The 22,864-nt window shown below is 36.5% G+C and overlaps 1 protein-coding gene across 7 annotated transcripts in view; it reads left to right on the top strand.

Moving 5' to 3' along the window:
- The window catches only part of ARHGAP29 (Rho GTPase activating protein 29), a 71,594-nt gene extending 48,969 nt beyond the window's left edge, over positions 1 to 22,625 (top strand). For 3 of the 7 annotated variants that reach the window (XM_021525856.2, XM_021525849.2, XM_077785454.1), the window contains 20 exons: positions 3,415 to 3,511; positions 3,875 to 3,947; positions 7,740 to 7,800; positions 8,291 to 8,428; positions 8,716 to 8,780; positions 9,224 to 9,334; positions 9,436 to 9,516; positions 9,810 to 9,998; positions 10,231 to 10,368; positions 11,503 to 11,693; positions 13,471 to 13,637; positions 14,180 to 14,308; positions 14,493 to 14,591; positions 16,107 to 16,270; positions 16,505 to 16,693; positions 16,840 to 16,977; positions 17,877 to 18,109; positions 18,876 to 19,182; positions 19,349 to 19,457; positions 20,402 to 22,625. In XM_021525856.2, the coding sequence (XP_021381531.1) occupies positions 3,415 to 3,511; positions 3,875 to 3,947; positions 7,740 to 7,800; positions 8,291 to 8,428; positions 8,716 to 8,780; positions 9,224 to 9,334; positions 9,436 to 9,516; positions 9,810 to 9,998; positions 10,231 to 10,368; positions 11,503 to 11,693; positions 13,471 to 13,637; positions 14,180 to 14,308; positions 14,493 to 14,591; positions 16,107 to 16,270; positions 16,505 to 16,693; positions 16,840 to 16,977; positions 17,877 to 18,109; positions 18,876 to 19,182; positions 19,349 to 19,457; positions 20,402 to 21,300 (3,578 nt within the window). In that variant the 3' untranslated portion in view covers positions 21,301 to 22,625. The remainder of the gene's footprint in view (positions 1 to 3,414; positions 3,512 to 3,874; positions 3,948 to 7,739; positions 7,801 to 8,290; positions 8,429 to 8,715; positions 8,781 to 9,223; positions 9,335 to 9,435; positions 9,517 to 9,809; positions 9,999 to 10,230; positions 10,369 to 11,502; positions 11,694 to 13,470; positions 13,638 to 14,179; positions 14,309 to 14,492; positions 14,592 to 16,106; positions 16,271 to 16,504; positions 16,694 to 16,839; positions 16,978 to 17,876; positions 18,110 to 18,875; positions 19,183 to 19,348; positions 19,458 to 20,401) is intronic. The other 4 variants (XM_021525877.2, XM_021525869.2, XM_021525886.2 and 1 more) reach the window with 4 other exon arrangements.
- Positions 22,626 to 22,864: the final 239 nt, after the last annotated feature.

Raw genomic sequence — 22,864 nt, 5'->3', positions numbered from 1 at the left:
TATGGCACTAAGAACTAAAAGCAGAACAGTGAGGCTTGGATCGTCTCTAAAATACTGCCTATTCTGCCTATTTCCAATCTCCATACTATTGCTCTTTTTACTTATGTTCCTCTCCCTATTTATTTTACATATCTTTGAAGAAGAGAGGTAGTAACAAGAAGTATTACAAGTCTTTGTTTTCAGAGAGGGAGTGATCTCTTGGTCTTTGGGCTTTTTGTTTGCTTGGGTAGTTGTTTTGTTTTTGACATAGTTCTGAAAGGCTTTTGAAAACACTGTTGTGAGTTTAAAATAAAATTGGTTGCAAAAGTATTCAGTTCTAAGAAGTTGGCTGGTTGCTTGCTTCTTATAAGTCAGCTAGCAAAGCATGGCTTGAGAATGTATTCCTGTCAGTCCTGCACGTGTGTGCGGGCAGCAGCTTGAGGCAGAGCGAACCTGTGCAGACTCCAGCAGGGCCGTGCCCCACGGGCTGTGTGCCTGCCAGTTCTCTGGGCTCTGTCCATCACCTTTTAAAGGCCCTGCTTGCCCTTCGGTCTCAACAGCTGTCAGCCTTTCCTTCATCGTTTTAGAAGCATTGATCAAATGTCCTCAGGCAATGCTTCGACTTCTGGGATTCTCACGTCCAAACCTTCATGGCTGTTTTGGGTTACCCAGCCTGATCTGTGCTTGATTGGAAAAAGTTTTGATGGCGTGACCCAAGAGCTGAAAGTGCAGCGTACTGCAGCATTTTAATGAGATTGCCAAACCCACCTCAGTTTGAAGATAACTTTGGAAATAGAGATCCACTGCAAGCTAACCTTGCATTTCTAGTACTGGATTTAGATTTTTGAAGTATCACTGTCATATGATTCTTTGAAGTTCATTGTATGTCATCTGAAATCTTGCTTAAAAGAGTTGTCTAGTTGTATACTTGCTTTGAAATCTGTAGAACTATAGATAGATAGCTGTCATTTCCAGACGTGGCAAGATTACTATAGTTCATTGTTGTCAGTAGCTATTGTGTGCAGTCAGGATGTCCTGGGGAAAGAGAGTGCGTGGTTTCAAGTTGACGTTAAGTACATCAGCATTCCAGTGGTGCTAAGCTAGAAAAAAGCTGGTGGTATTCTACTGAATTACTAAGAGATTAGACTAACCTGTTTTGGGAGAACTGAAAAGAAGTAAATCTGAAAAATTAGAGATTTGTTACTCCTTTTGTGATGGATCCTGAAAAGAAAGGATTTCTCTGGCATATAAAGTGTAAAGCTTAACAAAACTCTTCCTGGAACAGGAAGGCAGAGTGAAACAGACGGCATTTCTTTAGGGAAAGGCTCTCTATATTAATGCCTTGTTAGCTAAGTGAAAGAAGTGCTTTCTCTCCGAAGACACCATAGCTAATGGATATAAAAATGTTTCCATGGTAAGTGCTTTGAATACATAGACAATTTTTACTAATTCCTTCTAATTTTGAAACAGTTTGCATTTCATGCTGGCTCTTAAATGATTTTTCCAGTCATTAGGGGCTGGTAATCAATATGGTTCCTTGTGACTGCTTAATGATTTGGGATGAGAAGTTTAGTCTTATATATAACATTATTTCTGGAAAGCTGAGATTTTCAACTAACGTGAATTTAAAAAAAAAAATCCACTGCTATTTACAAAATTATTTAAAAAAAAAATCTGTGGAGCTTTATTGAATCTCATTTCAAACAAAGGTGCCAGAGGCATATTTTTTTTTGTAATTACAAAGTGTAGCCGAACAAAGAGGTAGGAGAAGCTGTAATTTAGTAATGAACTGTGTCAACAGAGACTGCAATGTTATTATAATATGCAATATTATAAGCCCACAGTTTTTTGCTGTGGGCTTATTACAACATTATTTTGTATATGCAAGTAATTGTAAAAATAGCCCATGAGAAGAATCTGTATTTTCTGTAATGGCTTTGTATAGATAATTGTTATAAAAAGTTGATCAAGTCTGTTGACATACTGTATAAAAAGGAATGGATTTAACTGTGTTACATTACTGGTAAAAAACTTTTCCTTTCACAAAGGAAGTCTAATGGGGCAGCAGATTACTGTACTTTCTTTGTTTGTTATCCATTAGTATTTAGGCACCTGGCAGGAAGTTTGAATACTTTTTAAAATTAAAGCCTGTTAATTTGCTGAGAAAATTTGTATAGAATGGGCAACATTTTAACTTACTTTTTTTTTACTACTTCTACAAGTCATTGTATTCTAATTCTACTTGAAATGTAAGGAAGACAAATTAACCTTGTTAGATTTTGCAAAAAGTGATGTGGGTTGAATACCTGTACGCGTGTCATTGCAGCACCTCTAAAATAGGTATGAGCATGTGTGACTTACACACCTAGAGAATTAAGAATATTGCATTGCTTAAAAAGAAAACTATAAAAAACAGTAAACTGAGAAAAAGAATACTTAAATACTAATGTGAAGTTGTCATTTCTCACAATGTAACTCTGGGAAAAACTTCCCTCCAGAGGATACAGCTTCAGCTCAACTGAATGTATGCAGCTTTTTTACAAAATATCTCCCAGTCACCATTGATTAAGGAGTTAAGTTGAAACCAGGCAAAAACGGTCGCGCTTTTTGTCTTGTCTCTCACTCTCTTCTTGTTTGGTAGTTGTTAATAGAAACTCTGGATGAATCATTCCTTTTGTCTCATTATTCCAACTTGTCATAGAAGTGTGCTGAACACTGTGTTGAGTAGTTAAGTACTTGATCACCACTTTAAACCATCTAATTTGTCTAGCAACACTCTTTTTCCTATTTGGGACCACTGTCAGTTATGCTGAGTTTCTTCCCCACTTTTAACAGGAAAAACTGAGGGGCTTTTGCCAGACTGTAGAGCTTATAATTGAAGGGTTTTGCAGTGGACACCACCTTTTGATAACTTTCTGCTTGGCTGTACTCAAGCCAGAAATGCTGTATTGTGGACTGTATTCAGTTGAGGGGGCACCCCCACAAACTACTGCTCCTGTTTGGAATTTTGAAATTTCTACTCAGAAAAAAAACAGCTGTTCCAGTATCTGACTGCATTTGTGAGCTGCTTTGTGGTGGTGCTGCTGCTGTGTGATTTGACTCTGGTTGGTAAATGACTGTTTTTGTTAATGCATTACCAACATTTCCACACAAAGCTGCCCCTTAAGTAGGAAGATACAGGAAGTGCAAGAATAATCTGATTTCATTGTGGGAAGCATCTGGATTGTGTTAATTTTTTTTCCTTTAATGTTTACTTTCTTTCTAATCTTCTTTAAAACCAATGTTTTTTCGATGATTCAGAAAAGCATAATGTTGCATGTTCTGTAGGAGACTTTGTGTATTAAATTTGTCTCTAGGCCTGGTAAACTTACTTAATTGACCCCCACCTCTCACCCTTTGGTATTCTTTTTTAATTTTTTTTTTTTCTTTTACAAGCGGTGAACTTCAAAGAAGTTAATGAAGAAAATAAGAGAGAACTCTTCAGTGAAATATTTTCTTCCATTGAAACATTGGCATTCACCTTTGGAAACATGTAAGTTGGAATCCAGAAAGAGTTTTTAGAGAACTCAATGAAGCCAAATCAAATTAAGACGCAACAATAACAAAACCTTTTGTTTTCTTTTGTACAACTATTTTCTGATAAAGTAATTTAAAATTAGCTACATCTAGAACAATTTTACTATTTGGGTTTTTGTCAGTTTGTTGTTGTTTTTTTTTTTAATAAGGAAATCTAGCATGTTACAGAAATTGCACAGAATATTAGATGCATACTAAAAATGGTTTGCAGAACTTTTAAAGGACTTAGTAACACTATCTGAATTTTTGAATTCAGTGGCACGGAATTGCTTGGTGAGGTAAAGTAGTGAAGTAACACAATTCTTTGTTTTTCTGGCAGTGTATCAGACTTCCTTATGGGAGATGTAGACAATGGCTCGTCATTGGGACTTCCTGTATCTCGGAGAAGTCGGGTAGGCTAAACACGTTCTCTCGGAGTGTAAAATGTAAAGGAGGCTTCAGTCCCAATGAAACTCTCTGCATCATTGGGCTGGGACACTTGGAGTCATCTGTGTTTTAAAACAAGATTCAACCCAGGAATAATGTGTATTCAATGTGTTTTCAATGTATTCTCAATTCTAAATGATAACGATGACTTGACAGGGCTACCTGCTGTCATTGTTTTTGAGATATTTAAATTGGTTCAGTGAAAATAAATGGGGAAAATTAAGATACTTGAATGATTGCTCACTGAAGCAGTTAGACTATTATCTGTTAAACCTGGAAACCAAAGGGTTAATTACTTCATTTTTGGCTTTTAAAGACTAGTATTTATTACAAAATTACCTTTTCTTCTTTTGGAGCCAAATATGTGCTGTAACCGTTTCAGCAACAATTCACTAAAAGAACTGTCAACTTAGAGGTAGTCAAAGAAAAACACTAACATTTTAAACTTTTTTTTAAACACACTTGAAGGTATGATTGAAAAATGCTCAGTACCAAATTCTGTTTTGAATTTTTGTGTATTGAGAAGCAGACTTTCAGGTAAATTCTAATAAATTTAAGAGTTACATGCAAGGAAAATACAATTGATAATTGGTGTGTATTACAAGCTATGTTACAGCAAGTTTAAAAATGTTAGATTGTGCATTTTTTTAAAGGCTTTGTTGAAACATACTTAAAACTTAGCATTTCTTCACACAGGCTTGTGTGTAGCAAGCTATGCAGCTACAGTTGAATGGTCTTTTCAAACTTTCACTGTTTGATAATTCATCTTTCTCCCATATGCGTTACCACACAAATTCTACTTCTGTAGCTGCTACAAAACTTATCTTCATAAACAATATGGAGGAAAAGTAGGCTACTCGGAAAACTGGTTCCAGCAAACTTCAATTTAGGTCACGGATAAAAAGTATGAAATAAATAGCATAGAACCCAGCATCTCATGTAAATTAAATTCTATTATTTGAAGGAGTAGTGGTTTATCTAATTGGTTCACCAGCAAAAGGGAGGTGCTGATTTTGCAACATTTTTATCTTGAAATGGTTTCGCATTGCAAAAATATCTGCTTGTGGAAAGAGGTCTTGTATATTGTATTGTGAAGTGAATGATTGATTGTCTAAAAGATCCCTCTTCTGAACATGGGGGTAAGGGGAAGGCCAAGGGTAAATTTGAATATAGTGAAATGAAGAAGGAATTCCATTCCAGATGCTTCAGAAATCACCAGCTTATATTTAAAACCTTGCTTTCATAGTATCGCTTGCCTTTCCTAATGTGAAGGTGAACAATTACAAATTCTGGAGCAGGTAGGGTAACATACTTCAGTTTCTTAGAAATCTGTCTGAAGTGCATTTTCATTTAGGCAAATAAATACACATTTAACAGGTGAATCATTTCACTTTGATTTACAATTCAGAGAGAAATTTGGAGGCCAACTAGGAGTTGAGTGTTAAGAGGAGTTAAATGCAAAATATTTAATAGCTGTTTAACTATTTCTGTAGTTGTGCGTGTTCAGTGATCATAGCAGCTAGCTGTATTTTAAACAGAGCATAACATTTTGGTAGAATTTAACATGTAAATACTTTGAGGGTTGATGAAGGAGAAATATTTTAATTGCCTCTGTAGTTAGGGACCTCCCTAGTTAAGCTGATGAGGATGGCTCCAAGGAGGGAGGGTGGGCAGAGCTGATCTCGCTTCTCTTGACTGCAGGGGGGGTCTACATTCTTTACTTTAGGCATTCCACTTGGAAGCTTAAGTTAAATGATATGTATAACCCCTCTTAACAAATGTAATTGTTCTCATTTTAGGTCTTGTAGTTCAACCAGATGTACAAGGTGGAAGCAAAGATATTTTTTAATTAAAAACAAAAGCACTTTAAAATATTCTGGAAGAGACCAGAAAGACATGTCTGACCTTTCATTACTCAACAAGCTATTTGAATCCTATTTGATGCTGTGCAGATCTGAGAGCATAATAAAGAGAAGGAGGATAAAATGTTCAAAGTGTGTGAAGAGATTTGTCTGTGTCAGGGTGAGAGTTGAGTAATGAGGGGGAAAAAAGGACAGAAGAGACTGGTTGAAGCTGGAAGTGAAAGGGTTTTAATTTTTCTAGGACTACTAGGATGAGTCATTGGGTAGCTTGAGGAGGGCAAGCTGTATGGATCATGTTCTGCTAAGTTGCAGGACATAGAAGCAAGCATGAACAAATGCATTTATCTAAAATTTGGTGTTACATATCTGCAGTGGGTGAATGTGAAAGAATGAATGACCTTTGATTAGCTGCCTTAACTGTTGTGCCTGCTTTACTGGAAAGGAGCAAACAGTTTTCAGGACTGCAATGATAGAGGTTTTATAGAAATGGGAAAAAAAATTTAGAACTTAAAAGTGCATCAAGTTAATAAAAAGTCTGGAGGTTTTCTAATTACTATTTTTTCTCCCCTAGCAACTTTTAAATAATCCTGAAGACAGTAATACTTTATATAAAATCTGAACTAAATCTAGGAATTTTCAAGCCTTCTCTGCAACCAAGTATTGATCCATTGCTAAATTCAGATTTTAGAGTTTTTTACCAATTTAGTTGGGGACACTTTGGATAGATTTCCCACCTTTTCTGGAAAAGCCTTTCTGTTTTGTTGAAACTCTTGTATTAGAAAGCCACTGTAATAGTAACAAAGCAGGTCTTTAGGCTGTAGTTTGATTCTGTTTGATGTCATTGATGATTAATACCTTGCATGTTTTGGTCTTTGGAAAAGCTTCTTCTGCTGTGAAGTAAACAGTGATTCTTGAGAGATTTTTGTGATTTATATTCAGTTTTCTTTTACATTAAAAAACCCCAACAAACCAAAACTACTTTTGTAATTGATAACTGTGCTCCATTTTAGTGAATGTCTGAAAATAACCCAGTGCCAAAGTCTAAATGGAAACAAGCTGTTATTGCATAGCTTAAGGGCACTTTGCATCTATTTCTTAGCCTTTGTTTTCTCTCTGCTTTGTGCTTCAAAGTTTTCAAAAGTAGTTTACCCATGTAAAATTATGTAAGGTTTGATGTCTGTCTTTGTTTTGGTTTGGCTTTTAAGGGGGTTGTTGTTACAAAGTAAACTTTTTATTTATTTAAATTTGTTGAGCAGTCAGGTCTACAGCACAGTCTCTACAAATAATTCAACTTGAACAACTAAAGGGGTAGCAAAATGCAGTGAGGACAAAGGTAGGGATGACGTGATGTGCTAAATTCCTTTTATTATTGGATTACATTCTGTCAGGTTGTACTGATTCTCAGGGCTTCATTAGCAAGTGTTACTAGTCAGCTGTTGTGCCTACACTGCACCACCTGCAAGTAATTTACAAAAAACTTTATTCACTTGAGGAAGAAATACAGGATTATAATGGCTTGTAGAATGGTGTCTGTTTTATGTTTCTGACATTAAGTCTGTGTGAAAAGGTTTTTAAAAGGTAGGTAGGGCTTTAACAAAAGCTGGAGCTCGCTTAATTGTTTAACAAATCTGGTTGATATTTAACTCCTTCATCACAGACTTTCATGATTGTTAATATAAAGGTATATAATGTTCCTTGCTATTTTTTGTTTTTCATTTGACAGCAATGGGAGTATAAAAAATGTGCCTTAGATGAGAGGGAGTGATGGTGCAGTTTGCTTTATCTGCTCTATCTACAAAAAAATAAAGAGGCAGCTAATGCCATTTATGTTGTTTGCTTTCAGTTCCAGTGAGAGATTTTCTTTGCTAACTTAATGTTTTATTTCTTGTACACCAGTCTTTTGAGAATCTTTCTGTGGAGTCTGGGGGTTCATTGCATGAAAGGGATGATATTCAAGGTAGGTCATTCACTTAATATTGATAAACACATTTTGTAATCTGTGGGGTTTTTTCTTCTAAAAATGTTCTAAGTTTGGTCACTTTTTTACACCTATGCTCCCTTTACAATTTCACTGTGGGGGAAAAAAAGGGTTCTTGCAAAGGTTTCATTCTTTTGTAAATAACCAACGCATGTTGCCTTTTTTTATTTTGGTGAGGGGGAGGGAGAAGGCCTTGAAGCCCCTTCTGTGTGTTGTCATACGATTGGTGTTTTGTTGGATCACTTTCTTGAAGAAAGTTATGCTGACCATATGACTACTCCAGATAAAATACTGTGACCCTTTAATTTGTTCTAAAACCTCTGTCAGCCCTGTTTAGAGTCAACTAGCATTAAAGACCAACTCAAGATCAGAGCTGCTTAAGCATTCACAGTTGGTTAATACTGGCTTTGCTCTCAGTGTGCGGTCATGTCTAAAAATCACTTCTTTGTGTTGGATGCTTTATTTGCAGGACATCTTCGAGCAGAGGAGGTTGATAGCATGCTCCTAAGAAATGACAGTGGAATTGAGTCGGCTCTGTCCTATGCTAAAGCATGGTCAAAATATACCAAGGATGTAGTTGCATGGGTAGAAAAAAAGCTTAGCTTGGGTGAGTGGCTCTTTCTGGCATTTAATCAGCTTTGTCATGATGAAATTAAATCTGTTGTCAGGCCTCTGTGCTGCAGACTGTCAATAATGTGATTTCTAAATTAGTAGCTGTTCCGCTGAAGTGGACAGAGCTATCATGCATTTCCTATAATTAAAGGCCTGTAACAAAGTGAAGGTGGTCCCCTCTGTAGCCTGTTTGTTAAAGGAAGACTGTAAAAAGCATTTAGCATGTGTTATAACTGTTGTTGTGTTATAATGTAAACAGTAACTGTGAAATTTTTTTAACAGAAATGGAGTGTGCTAAAAACTTAGCAAAAATGGCTGAAACTGCTAAAGCTGTTGTCGGACACCAGGTGAGTGTATACCTAAGGGGTTTATCTTAGTCTTAAATCTTTATTGGATAGCTTGCCCAGGCGTAAAATTCTGATGTTGAGGAATGTAATTTTAAGCTACTGAATTGATTTATACGATAAAGCAGTGATTAAAAATATCTTCATTTAACAAATGGAAAGATGTAATGGAAATTTTTATATGTAATATTATTTTTGTTGAACATGCAGATCCACAATATTCTTTTTTTCTGACTAATATTTTGTATGCTTTGTGATTTGGTCTTGTAGACTTCTTTCCTAGTAAAATGAATCACAGATGAGAAATTAATTTTCTACATTCACATCTGACATTCATACTATTTTAGTAAATAATAAATTTAATTGAAAATCTAGTTTAGTTATACAGACATTTAGAATGTCATTACACCTCTGTCTTACCTAGAACATGTTTTGTGTAATTTTAGGATTATATGCCATTCCAGTCAATATTCATTAATGCTTTTCAAAATGATATTGAGAACAGTCAACTTTGGCAACAAACAGCTGCTGCTCTCCAGTCTAACAAATTTGTGCAGGTATGTTTAAAGAAAAGTATATATAATTTTATAGAATATTTAAAAGAACAAACTTCCAGCCTATATGCCTTTAATATACTCTGTTAATATTTCCTATCTAGCCTCTTCTTGGAAGGAAAAACGAGTTGGATAGACAAAGGAAAGATATCAAGGAACTTTGGCAGCGAGAACAGAAAAAAATGGTTGGTAATTCTTTCATACCTAACCACTCAGTCTAGAATTCTTCAAAAGGATGAAACTTTGAAACTAGCCTGTTAGGCACTTACATTCACACATAGTGTCTAGGGCTTAGTGAAAGTAGATGTAACTGTCCATTTCATGGCAATCTGGCATTTGTAAAAGGTTGTCTTTCAATGTTGGTGTACTTGATACTGCAACATAAATACTGTGCATAAGTCTCTTTAAACATCACATTCAATAACTGAAAAATAAATATTGTTTATTCTTCTCCTTTTTCTTTTGCTGCATTCTGCAGCAAGAGCTGGAAGCTGCTCTCAGGAAAGCCAAGTTGCTGTATACACAGCGTCAAGATGAGTATGAAAAGGCAAAATCCTGTACTGCTCGTGCTGAGGAGGAACAGCTTAGCTCAGGTGGAAGCTTCGTGAAAGATTTCAGCAAGCAACTGGAGAAAAAACGAAGACTAGAAGAGGAAGCTCTTCAAAAGGTAGAGAGGTTTTGCTTTTAAAGTTAAGTCTATATTGCTTTTATTCATGCTTTCCCAAGGAGGATATTTGAGTGAGTCGAGTTTGCATTATTAATTTTAATCATGCTATGCTCCTTTGGATTTTTTATCTTAAAAAGGAATCTCAAATACAAGCATATTGAGTGGAGTTTTTTCTTGCTTCTAGTATCAAGGCCTGTAGTCCATCAACTTTTTATACTTGTGTTTTCTTTAGGCTGAAGAAGCCAATGAGCACTATAAAGCAAGCATGGCAGAGGTTGAAGAAAAAAGAAATTATTTGGAAAGCTTTAAAAGTGATGTTTTAACACAGCTTCGGGAGCTTATTTACCAGTGTGATCTTACTCTTAAAGCTGTAAGCATGGTTTTTAAAATACTTTTTGCACAGATATTTATATATTGTCAGAAATAAGAGAAGGCCTCATAAGCCCCATTTTAAAAATAAAGTTTTCAAAGGACAGATGTCAAGCCAACAGAAAAATGAGGAAGACTTCTAATCTATTTGTGCTCTCTTTCTGGTAGGAATTAAAAAAAAAAAAAGTTGGGGGGAGGGGGGGTCTTGAATGTTTCTGGGTGTTTCATAAGCTGTTGCCTTGCAAGCAGCCTGACTACACAATCCTTACAAAAAATCTTTTCAAAATTTTGATGGCAGTAGTGTTCCTCTGTTGCTTAAGTGTACAGCTTTCTTTGCTTTGATTAGGGCATTAGCAAAGACATTTGGATCAAGGCCAGTATGGATATTAACACACTTCAGCCTTGCTGGCAGTCTCAGTTACTGCAGAATCCACTGTGACTAGTAGAATGTATTAATTTATTGGTGTAATAGGAAAGTGATGGTCAAAATTGCATATGACATGAACAGATTTTTTTTAAAAGCTTGAAGAATGTAATAACTCATTATGCCAAGACATGTTTGGGGATTTTTGGTTTTGTTTGTTTGTTTAGATGAGACAATGAATATTTAATGCTGGTGTGGGGAGGGAAAATAAAACATCAAATTGAACCCTGCTCCACAAGCAGCCCTAAAACCAACCCTATTAGAACAGTTGAAAGTATAGATAGACTTGTCAGTTCAAATATATTTAAATTGCAGACTACTTTGCAACCTGAAAGCTGATGAAGCAGTTATGCAGTGTCCCCATTTTCTGGTCTCTGGCATGTAATAAAATCTCTTAGAAGTGTTAGGTAACTTAATGAAGAAAGTGTTCAGGTAATCTGCCTGCTGGGACAGAGTTTTGTGTATTTCATGTCTCGAGACAATACGGAGCTCACCTGGGTTTGAAGAGAGAAATACTCATGTCTCTTATTACAGATGAAGCTTGTGCAAGTCTCCTGAAAGTTGACTGTAAAAAGTAACATGTTACTATTTTCTAGAAGTTTTCAAGTCTTATTGTTAAATAATCTTCTGCTAGAGTATTAATTTGAGTTGAGCAAAGTGTAAGTGAAATATTTAGTAAACGATCTACAAATAATATCTTTCTCCCAACAGGCAACAGTTAACCTGTTCCAGCTGCAACATGCTCAGGTTGTATCTCTGCCAGTTAACTGCCAGTCTCTCTGTGAGAGTGCCAAACTCTATGACCCTGGTCAGCAGTATTCAGAGTTTGTGAAAAGTTTGCCAAACGATGGTGTTCCTGTTGAATCAGGTTGTTTTGAAACCCAGAGTTCCCAGGTTGATGGGTAAGTGCCAAAGTACAGGTGGCAACTGCTTGGTTTAAAATGCAACACTTAGACATATGTGTTTAACAATAAAACAGTATATTTGGAGGAACTAAAGGAATCCTGGTGTTTTACCATGCTTTACTATTCTCTTTGTCTCATCTTTTATATGGTGGATTATATATAATTTTTGACATTAAAATCTGCCTCTGAATTCTAAGGCAGAATGTCATTTCATGTAATAATAGTTGCTAAAACATTGACAATTGTGCAAGACTTGACTTTTTACTATTTTTGTGTAGATAAAATTTAAATCTTGATTTTGGTAGTGTCGTCTGGCATTAGTACTTGAAAATCAGTGTAGAAAGTCTGAAGAGGTAGTTGTCCTTTTCTACAAGCCTTGCTGCTGCACACAGTAGCTTCTTTCATATTGTTTACATTTGGCAACTTTTTGTCAGGAAGTGTTTCTCGATTTCTATCTCATGCTATGTACCTAAAAAAAAGCTCAGAGTCCATGGACATGTTATAACTTAATGATTTTTTTCCAACCTGAATGAAATATAAGGTTTTATTGTTAAACTATGAAGGATCCAGCTAATGTGGAAGTAAAGACTTCAAAATAAAGACAGTTTCTTGTGTCAGCATGCCAAATGCTTTTCCACCTTGAATTTGTTGTAAAATGGTCATCTTGGCACTAAAGCACCAGAATATCCATTTCAATCTGTGTGTTTCACAGTTCTACAGGAAAGCCTCGTCATCGTTTTTCAAAAGGGAACTAAATACAAAAAACTGAATGCTTGAGTCAGACTTCTACCAACAAAAGGCAGGAAATTCAAAGTTAAAGCTGAGATTCTTAATTCTTGTCTGTAAATTTCCTGCCTTTTAAGACTGATTTAAGCTATACTCATAAACTTTGACTTTGGGGAATTTAACTATGTAGCTCCCTGAGAAACTGATGAGCGTGAAATTTCCAACACTTTGTGTGCTGCCTCAGCTATTTACTGCTTGACATTTATAGGAGCATATTTTTTCTCCTCCTCTCTGCCCACCTTTTATTTTCTTTGTCACAGCCTTGTGCTTCTTCATGTACTTGATCATTTTTATTGTTTGAGTCTGCATTAATTTAGGGGACTGTTCCTTGAACAAGTGCAAATTTGAATGTTTTTCAGTCTCTGTTTCCCTTAAGGTTGATAGGGTAGAACTGATTAAGGAACAGCTTCCTGACTGCTAAACTTGGCCAGCAAGCTATTTTATCCCCAGGGTGCTTCAGCATTTTATGTTAATTACTGTTAACATTATTCTGTTCTTACAGTGAGAGTGAATTTTCAAAATGGACTGACACTGGTACATTTTCTGTGCTTTTAAAAAGCACAGTATGTGAACACCTGTGTGTTTATAGGTGGATGGTCCTGATGGCTGGTCAGAGAATCTTTTGGAGGGGATAGCATATTCAACGGCTTCTGATTATTCAGATGAACACGCTGTTTTTTCAAAGTCCGCAAGATAATGTTTATAATACATAAAGGCATGTGGAAAAGCTGATTCTTTCTGGGTGCAGAGAAAATACTGGGAAATCTCACATACTTAATTGAAAATAAATGGCCACTTTTAATATTTTTGTTTTTTAATTTTGGAATTAAATTTAGTTATGAGAATGACGTCAAAAATGTGTGGTCATGAATAGTAATTAAATGTAGCATTTTTCATGCCCAGGGATTAAAAATATGCTTTTCATTAATTACTTTTCATTAATTTCTTTCTTATTCATTCTTCAAGTTACTTTTTTTTCTTTCTGAAGGGTTTTTAATAAGCAATCAACAAACAGCATCCATACATCGCATGGTAGCTTATCTCAGTGTTCAGGAGATTTTCCTGCTCAGACATTAGATGATGTGGGAAGCCCGGTTTATCATCGTTCACAAAAGGTTAGAGAGAAGAGATCTTCCAGCAACACAGATATTCCAGGTAGTTCTTATTTTCTTTTGAAATTCAGTCTCTAAATAAGTACATTTAAAAAAAAAAAACTTTAAAAAAATGCTTGGTGTCTCAGTCAGAAATGTAACACTGAAGGATTAAAAATGTATTACAAAGTTCAAAGCCTATACAATATTATGTACTTGAGTATAATAAGGACAAATGGAAAACTGCCTGAGCCTAGATTCTTTGACAAGAAAGGTGAGATAGAATTCAAACAGCAAGTACTGCCAACCTCAATAGACTAAACACTTCCAGCTGAAACTCTAGCAATTGAAAATCCAATGGTTTTGTAAATTTCACGTTGATTGCAGGTGTTCTGCAAAAGCCCAACTGTCACGTTTCTGAAATGAATTTTCTTAGCTCCTGAAACTTTTACAGAAATATATGCCCTGGGGTTTTTCCACTATATTGCATGTTCATGTAACTTGTGGAAATTTTCCTATTTTGAATATGCTCATAGTTAATTTTCAATTAAAAAAAAATTAAATTTGTCTTTGACATTTGGAATTGGTGAACTTTCTGTTCAAAAGCAGTACGAGGGCCGCCACCATTCAGATCATGGTCAGTTGGCAACCAGAGTGGAGGAATGTGCAGTGACTCCGAGAGTGCAGGGGGGAGCAGTGAGTCCCGATCCATGGATTCTCCATCTGCCAGCCCAGGTATGGCCACCCTCACTGCTGCACTTACCTGAAGTATTTTCCCTGCACTGTTTCACATTATTGAAGACATCATTGTTAAATAAATAAGTATTGAGCAGAGCATGTAATGAAAAACAAACAGTTGGTTGGGACTGATACTTACAGCTTCCTGAAAATTTTTCTCATCTGCTTTTTCTCATCATAGGGGATTTTAAAAGACGACTTCCCCGAACACCTTCCACTGGGACTATGTCATCTGCAGATGATCTTGATGAAAGAGAGCCACCATCTCCTTCAGACTGTGGTAATGTTGTTTCTGTACCTGAACTCCCCAGAAGTTGTTTTTTGTTACAGTGTGTGGCTTTGGTACTTAAACAAGGTGTGATTGTCAGCAGCATTGTTTTTCAATACAGTATGCATCCACTTCAGGTTGAGAGATGAAGAATAATGTTAAGTCATTTTTATGAAGTGGTGCAGAATTGCCTTTATATATTTAGGACATATATAGGATTGTATGGACAACCATAGAACATTTCTAGTGTTGTCACCCTCTTGAGGTAAAACAAATGATTCACTAACCATTCCCTCCAGACATTTGTACTTAAATTTAGCTCCATACTGAGTTATGTAAGATCACTTCTAAACTTAGGAAATGCATAAATACATGGAGTTGATAAATGGCAAATTGGAAAAAACAAATTGAACCAAATGTTTAGGGTAGTAACTGAGATTTTCACCTCTTCAGCTAAGAGAAATGAGTTCAGTAATGTCTGTCCCAGATTTGACCAGGCCATTTCTAATTTTCAAGTTAATTTTGACTGTATAACAACAATGTTGCCAGAGGCATTGAAACCTGAATAACTAGATTATCAGAAATAGTTCTATTGTATGTCTACTGTACTTACTAACTAATTTTGAAATATTTGTGGCACTTGCTCAGTAAAGCGCTTAGGAAATTCTTTACTTAGTCCTTATTTCCTAAATGTCTACCTTGCCTTCTGGAAATGAACCTGTGGTAAATAGTATTAATTCAGATCTAGACTTAAAGCATGGCAATGTGTTACTGAATGCAAGCTTTCATTTAGAGTGGTATTGTTTAATCAATGTTTGAGCATTTAAGAAGCTTTCTGGGAAATTAACTGAATGTGATAATTTTAAGTTACCTGTAAAACAAAGGGGCTTGGTTCACAGAGTTGTTGATAGCATTTTAAGTAAATTGTCTGAAAAAAATTTGGACACAAAAAAGACCAGTTGCTATTCTTTCTAGTTTTAGAATCCTCTAGAAAATATTTGATGTTGTTACAGGAAACTCAGAATCAGTGATTTTTTTCTAATTTATTTTATAAGGCTGCTGCCAGGAGTGTGTGTTAATTCTCCCTTGCTGCAAAATACTCCTTTTTTTAAGCATTTCAGAAACACAGAAACACTAAAGGCCAAAACAAGCCATCTTTCATCCTCTAGTACAGGATTTTGAAATGTATAAAATTAAACTTCCATGAATTGTTGCCTGAAATGCAGGGCAGTTGGAATTAAATGTCCTAATATTTTCACACTGCCACAATACAGGAGAAAACTGGATACTTAATAAGGCAAAAATGATTGTTTTATTCTGCTTTTGCACGAGATTGTTTGATAGTTAATGTTTCTGTTAGGTAAACTGCAACATAGTGTTGCCTCCTTGTGATTGAAATGTTTCTGATTACTTTGATAGTTGCCATTACTTACAGACTTGAGTTCTCCAGCACAATTCTAAAAATCAGAATAACTACCACCCCAGTAGTAGATATTAAAATGACTATAACAGGGAAATTCTCTTCAGGTTTAAATGATCTCACATCTGAAACTGCAAATTCTCCAGGACCTTTTAGAAATGCTAATATGTCCAAAGCAGCACAAACACACAAACTACGGAAGCTGAGAGCTCCATCTAAATGCAGAGAATGTGACGGCCTAGTAGTATTCCATGGAGCTGAATGTGAGGAGGTAAGTTGAAAATCTGTTTTAATTTCTCCTTGGGATTTATGTAAAGTTGGGAGTTTTGTTTCCGTATAAAAACTGGAGTTTGTGACTCGTAGAACCACCATGAACTTAAAGCAGAGGCACAGCATGCTAACAGATTTTTTGTTTTGCTCACATATGGGGTGAGAAACAGCAGAAATATTTCTTACAGTGTTAGATTGTATTAAGCCATGTGCTTTTTTGTTTCTTCCCCTGTAGTGTTCACTTGCATGCCATAAAAAATGTTTAGAGACTTTAGCTATTCAATGTGGGCACAAAAAACTTCATGGAAGGCTTCACTTATTTGGAGTGGAATTTGCCCAAGCTGCTAAAAATATTCCTGACGGCATTCCTTTCATCATCAAAAAGTGTACATCAGAAATTGAAAGCAGAGCACTGAATGTCAAGGTATGGTCAAGTTTGTTCATACTTAAGTTTGACACAATCTTAAAAAAAAAAAAATCACTTAAGATTTTAATGCTGTCGGTATCATCTGTGTTTTTCAAGTTCTGTTTCCAAATTGAAATAGAGTTGTGCTCGTCTTTTAATTTTAGGGCATCTATCGTGTGAACGGAGCCAAGTCAAGAGTTGAAAAGCTTTGTCAAGCTTTTGAAAATGGAAAGGATTTGGTTGAGCTCTCAGAACTCTATGCACATGATATCAGCAATGTTCTCAAGCTGTATCTCCGTCAGGTATGGAATTGAGTGGTCAGATGGAAAACAAGAGTGCTGTAGCGTATTTCTTCAGCACAGTACAAGCAACCACCCCTTTTCAGCAGTCCTACAGCAGCAGATTAAACAAATGCCTTGTATAACTGCAGTGGCTTCTTTATTTGCACATGGAGCCTGTGACAAGGGCTGGGAAAAGTGTCGGGACTACAATATGTATTCTGCATGGAATTATGGCTTTCTTTAGTTTCATATGCATAACAAGCTCTTGTTTGTCTACTCAGAGTTTATTTCTAAAACCTTTCTTTGCCTGTCTTACATGGAGTTTAAAAGATTCCCATGTTCTTGCCTCTTCATGCAGACAGTTGCTGTTTATACATGCTAGCAAAAATGTTATGAAACACTCAGAGTGGTCACTTTGTTAATTATGGAGGGATTATCCATATTTTTCTTCTAAAACAGAGCTTTAAAGCTTCATGATTGAATTTTCTAAAACAGTTTCAATATGTATGTGAAAAAAATGAAGCTGCGATGTTGCCCGGTGAAATTGAGTCACTCTGAAAACGTGTTAACCCTGAAAGGAATAATCTTTAGCTGGATGGTCCTGTCTTCTTCCTCATGTTGGCTGTCAGAGATGAGTATTCCAATCCTATGATCATCACCATTAAGTGATTTTGAAATAATCTTTCTCTTTTTTTTCTTAATCTTATTTCAATAAATTGGATAAATGCTCAGTCCTGGAGCTATTGTGGTAAAGGGTTAGCAAATGATTTCTGGAAAAATGTGTAGATTGGAAAAAGGAAAATTGGGGATTGAGCTCATGAACATCATCTAAGAAAAGATCCTAGACCAGAAAAGTTGAAGGAAGGAAACAGTTAAAATTCAGGTTTAAGTATGTTTCTGAAATGTTCCTATTTCTTCAGCTTCCAGAGCCCTTGATTTTGTTTCGGCTTTACAATGAGTTCATTGGACTTGCAAAAGAAAGTCAGAATGCTAATGAGGAGTTGGATGCTAAACAAGCTAGCCCCAAAGCAAAGACAAGACAGTCACTCTGTATTGAACTGAATAGGATCATCATTAAAATTAAAGATCTTCTGAAACAACTGCCTGTACCAAACTATAACACTCTTCAGTACCTTATTGGACACCTTCACAGGTAAGAAAATGTTTTAAATGCAAACTGGTGTTGAAAACTTAACTGCTACGTGCTACATGCTAGGAATCTCTTGTACCTTTTTGATGACTGTTGAAGAAGATGTCACATATGCCTTTGATGACACTGTTCTGTTGCTGGAGTTTTTTCCATGTAATGAATTCCCAAGTGAGAAGAATATGAAAGGGAAATAAAGCAAGGAAAGCATTGGCCTCCACTATTTTTGATTCTCTGCTAGCATTGGGGTCTGTAGTAATTAAGGTAATATGCAGGGATCTAAATATGATTTAAATGGTGATGTAACAAAGATAGGACAGTGATTTGGTGGCTATTAACAGAAAACTGAAACTTGTATCATGTCTCTTAATAACCATTCTTCAGTCACATTTCACTTCCTTGTCCTCTAAATGGTGATTGGTATGATGATGTACTAAACCAACGATTACCTATAAAAATGGGTAATACTGGGCTCTAACTATGTTATTACTTAGAATGAGAGACATTCTTTTTCCCAACTCCAGAAATGCGAAATAGCCACAAATAACTTTAACAAATAGGACATAAAAACGCCCTGTATGGTAAGTTCAAGCCACTGTTAAATGTGGGCTGCACTGCAGATTCTGCCTGCCTGCCAAACCCACTCTGTTTTTTATTGTCTCTTACCCTCTTTAGACATAAGATTTTAATATCAAAAGTATTTCTGAAATAAGAAAACTCTCTAACACCCAGGGATTTGTTTTGGTTTGGTTTTTTCCCCCTCTTTGTGTAGAGTTACAGAACAGTGTGATGAAAATAAAATGTCAGCCAGCAACCTTGGCATAATATTTGGCCCAACTCTGATCAGACCACGTCAAACTGATGCTACGGTTTCTTTGTCATCACTTGTGGACTACCCTTATCAAGCCCGGATAGTGGAGCTGCTCATAACATACTATGAAAAGATATTTGATGTCTCATTGAAACCACTTCTGAGTGCTTCCCATGCTGAAGAAACAGCTGGTACAGTCAGAGTTGCTTTATCAGCAGATGAGAGGGAGCCACAGCAGCAGAGGAAATCGTTTGTTGCTGTAAAGGAAGTGAGTGACTCTTTTGCTGCCACAATGTTACCTGTGCCACATTAATTTCTGTGTTATATTCTGGAGCATTCCAGAGCTTATTTCTAATAAGTCTTTGTGGGTTTTTTTTGATAAGGAGTACCTTTTTTGTTGAGCTCTCATTTACTTCTGCTCTGACTCTTGTTAGCAGGGTGTTCAAGTAGTTCCATGTGAAAGAGCTCCAGAAACAGCTCTACTCTTTTTGGAATCTAAGAATAGCAAGAATACAAAAGAAGAAGCAGATACATCTGTAACTGGTTAGTATGCTGTTAAATTTGGGTGTGGGTGAATAAGGAGCCCTGGATGCTTTAGATTATAGTGCATGTAGCTCTCCAATATAGACAGAAGCAAGTGATAAAACTTGTTCATCACTGTTTGATATACTGTTTATTATTGTAATCAGAACAGAAAATTAAATCTTTCTAAAGGCTTTTAAGAAATCTGTTTATGGAATCAGAGCTTAAAGTATTTGGTAAGAGAGTATAACAGTAGTTTGGTTTCTCTCTTGTTTTAAAGAAAGCAAACAAAAAAAAGTCCTAATTATGCCGTGACTTGATTTCTGAAATCTGCTACTGTGCTGTAAGCTAATACCCAGCAATTTAAGTATTTTAACCACTGTTCCCCCAAAATTCATATCATTGCCACTCACTGGAACTACACCATTAGGCTTTGGAAAGACTATTGTCTGACAGAATCATCAGAGCATTTTGGATATAAGTATTTTTGCTTAAAAAACCCCAGGTTTACTAACCTAATTCTAACTCTGAATTTTTTTCTCTGTTTTATCTGCCTATGCTACTACAGGGGTTTGGTTTAATGTAGGTATGATTTAAATACTTCATTTAGGAGTAACTATACATGTACCCTTTTAATTGTACTGATTTTTATCTGATGTTACTAGTTCAGTCATGTCCTGTACATCAACTGTGCGACATCCTGAAACATACTAAAACTGAAAATATTTAGGGATGGCAAAGCACCAGCCAAAAAAATGAAGTGTCTCTTTGTTTTCTCTTTGGTTACAGCTGTACAGTATGTGTTTTACTGCTGGTGAAATGCTTACATTTGGCTGTTGCTAGTATTTATACAAACTATCCCTAAAAACTGCTATCCCATTAAAATACTAACTAGCAGTGGGTCATTGAAGTCTTGCTGATTTCTCTTGGCGAAAAGATCCAGTCATGTCTCTTTGTGTTTCTAGGTGATGTTGTGAGTCCCACTTCAGAGAAAGACAATGATCCATTCATTTCTCCAGGTGAAGCCCCCTGTAAAATGACCACAGTTGCTGTAAAACCCAACCGTCAGATTGCCAAAGTTCCATTGCGGGCTCCAAGGACCAAGCCAGCGTCTCGCCCTATCAGCCTGCCTGTGGACCGAATACTTCCTCCGTGCATTTTGAATGAAAGAAATTCACGGAATGCAGGGGCAGTAAGTTCAGAGAAGCTGAGCAGAAGCCCTACTATTGAAGAAGTCTCAGAGGTGAAGGCAGTCCCTGCTGTTGATACCTGCTCCAGACTGCCTTGTTACGACACCCAGATGCTGCGAAAAACTTGGGACAAGCAGTACAAACAGTATGATATCACAGCAAGGACAGCAATGATCGTGACTAATGTGCCCCAGGAGATCCGAGCACTCGAGAGTGGAACTGCAGGTGCTTTATCATCATCGTGCAGCCTTGGTAACAATTCAGCTAAAGCCATTCTTCCTAGTAAGCCATATTCTGTTGTCGGGTCAGGAAGGACAGCAGCAGAAGAGAATGGTCCAGATGTTAATCCTCTTGCTGCCTTTAGGGCACCAAGAACATTGCAACCACCCCCAGGAACATTTTATAAACCACCCTCTAACAAATCAAAAGAAAATGGAGATGGTTCTTCTGCTAAAGCTTGTGCACCCACTAGTCCTAGCTCTGTGCTTCCCCAGGATAATACTGTGAAACTGGCTAGGAGCTCTGCACTTCTGTCAGGTGATGCTGAACAAAACACAAATGAACAGAAATCTAGCTCAGAGGATATTCACTCCACAGATCTGAAGCCTGCTTACCATAGACTGAGACCAAAAAGGATCCAAGAACTGGAACACAGGGAAGCTCATTTTGTATAGGGTGCAAATTCCTCTTGGACTATATGCAATTTCTTGATGTTGCCCAGTGGAATCTTCCCTTTTCCTGTTTATCCTTTGCCTTCCCTTCAGAATTCCACTTTTGTGCCATATTTGAGTTATTTTTATATATGCAGCATTTTAAAAATGGGGGGAGACCTGGGGAACTGTGAATTAAATAAGTCAAACCTTTTGTAGTTCAGTAGCTTTCAATAAAGATGTAATACATTCCCAGTCTAGACACAGTTAATGGGTTCATTCAATAAGACACTGAGCTTCATTTCATTGTGTGGAATGGACTACTTATTCATAGAGAAACAGCTATTTTTCTTAATAGATGTTATAATAAAAATGGAAGGTTTAATGTTCACTGTCTAAGCATAAACCAAAGCTTGTGCTTTGCTCTGTAGAAGCATTTGTTTATTTTTCTAATCTGTGCAATTAAAGCTTTGCTCTCAAACAGGCTTACATACTGGCCAACATGGCAATAGTTTTGTATCATATGTGTATATTTTAGGCAGACATGGTTATCTGTTGCCAGTTTTCTGTGTTGTCACTTTAATTTTTTTTTTTTGTACAGCAAGGATGCACTTAATTGAGCTTTACTATTCAGAAGCAGAAATCAATTCACATCTGGTTTTTTGCATAGCTTAGTGAGTGGGGCAAAAGTGCACAGCCTTTTTCACTTGGGTGCCCTTGTGGACACAGTTGCCCTGGTGCTGTCTTTCCCAGTTGAATGAAAAGGCAGTGATTTGCTTGCTATAGATCAGTTTTACCACTTAACCTGGTATAACTGAAATGAAGAGCTTCGTTTCCAAGTTTCCATGAAACAGATGAAAATAACCAAAAATCAGCATTAGTAGGTGCATCTAATGGTTTTCACTTTGTATTAAATGGTTTTTATGTATACACTGTGTTATATTTGCTATAAAATATATTAACGTGTTAACATTTCATTGACTCTGGCTTCTATATCTGGATTTCTTCTAACTTATTAAAGTACAGATGTTTGGCCTTTGCAATAGTGTAGTACTCTCCTGCATCTGTCTTCTGGGACTAGGGTGTGGCACACATTTCTTTATGGGATTACAATTAGCATGACCATTTCTTGCATACTATAGAGTTCCGTTGTTTTAGCATGGTACTTTCTACTGCTGTAAGCACCAAGATGACTCAAAGGATAGCAAAGATGAAGAATCACTTTTCTGTTTTTGCAACAGGAAATACACTGGACTTTAATACACCATTACCTTTGCCAGTCTTCCCAAAACACCACCAATAAAATCCCACACTGTTTGGTGGACATAATCTGATTTTTGTTTCCAGAACTTACAATGCTGGACTTTGATTCCTTGTCGTGTTTCCACAGAAGCAGGACTTGCATTCTTGGCAAGGGCTATCCTATTCCTGGATGGTTGTGGCCATGCTCGAGGTCATTTCTTTGGGGAGCTGCCTCTTATTACAGAAGAGCTGAAAGTCCCAGATGCTGCTGTCTGCCTAGACTGGTGTTGGGAGTTACAGATCAAAACATGTGGAAAGGCTTCCTGATGTAGATGGGAATTTGTTC

Source organism: Lonchura striata, chromosome 9, assembly GCF_046129695.1.
Source record: "Lonchura striata isolate bLonStr1 chromosome 9, bLonStr1.mat, whole genome shotgun sequence".
Lineage (NCBI taxonomy): Eukaryota > Metazoa > Chordata > Aves > Passeriformes > Estrildidae > Lonchura > Lonchura striata.
This window is presented reverse-complemented; position numbering and strand designations above follow the sequence as displayed.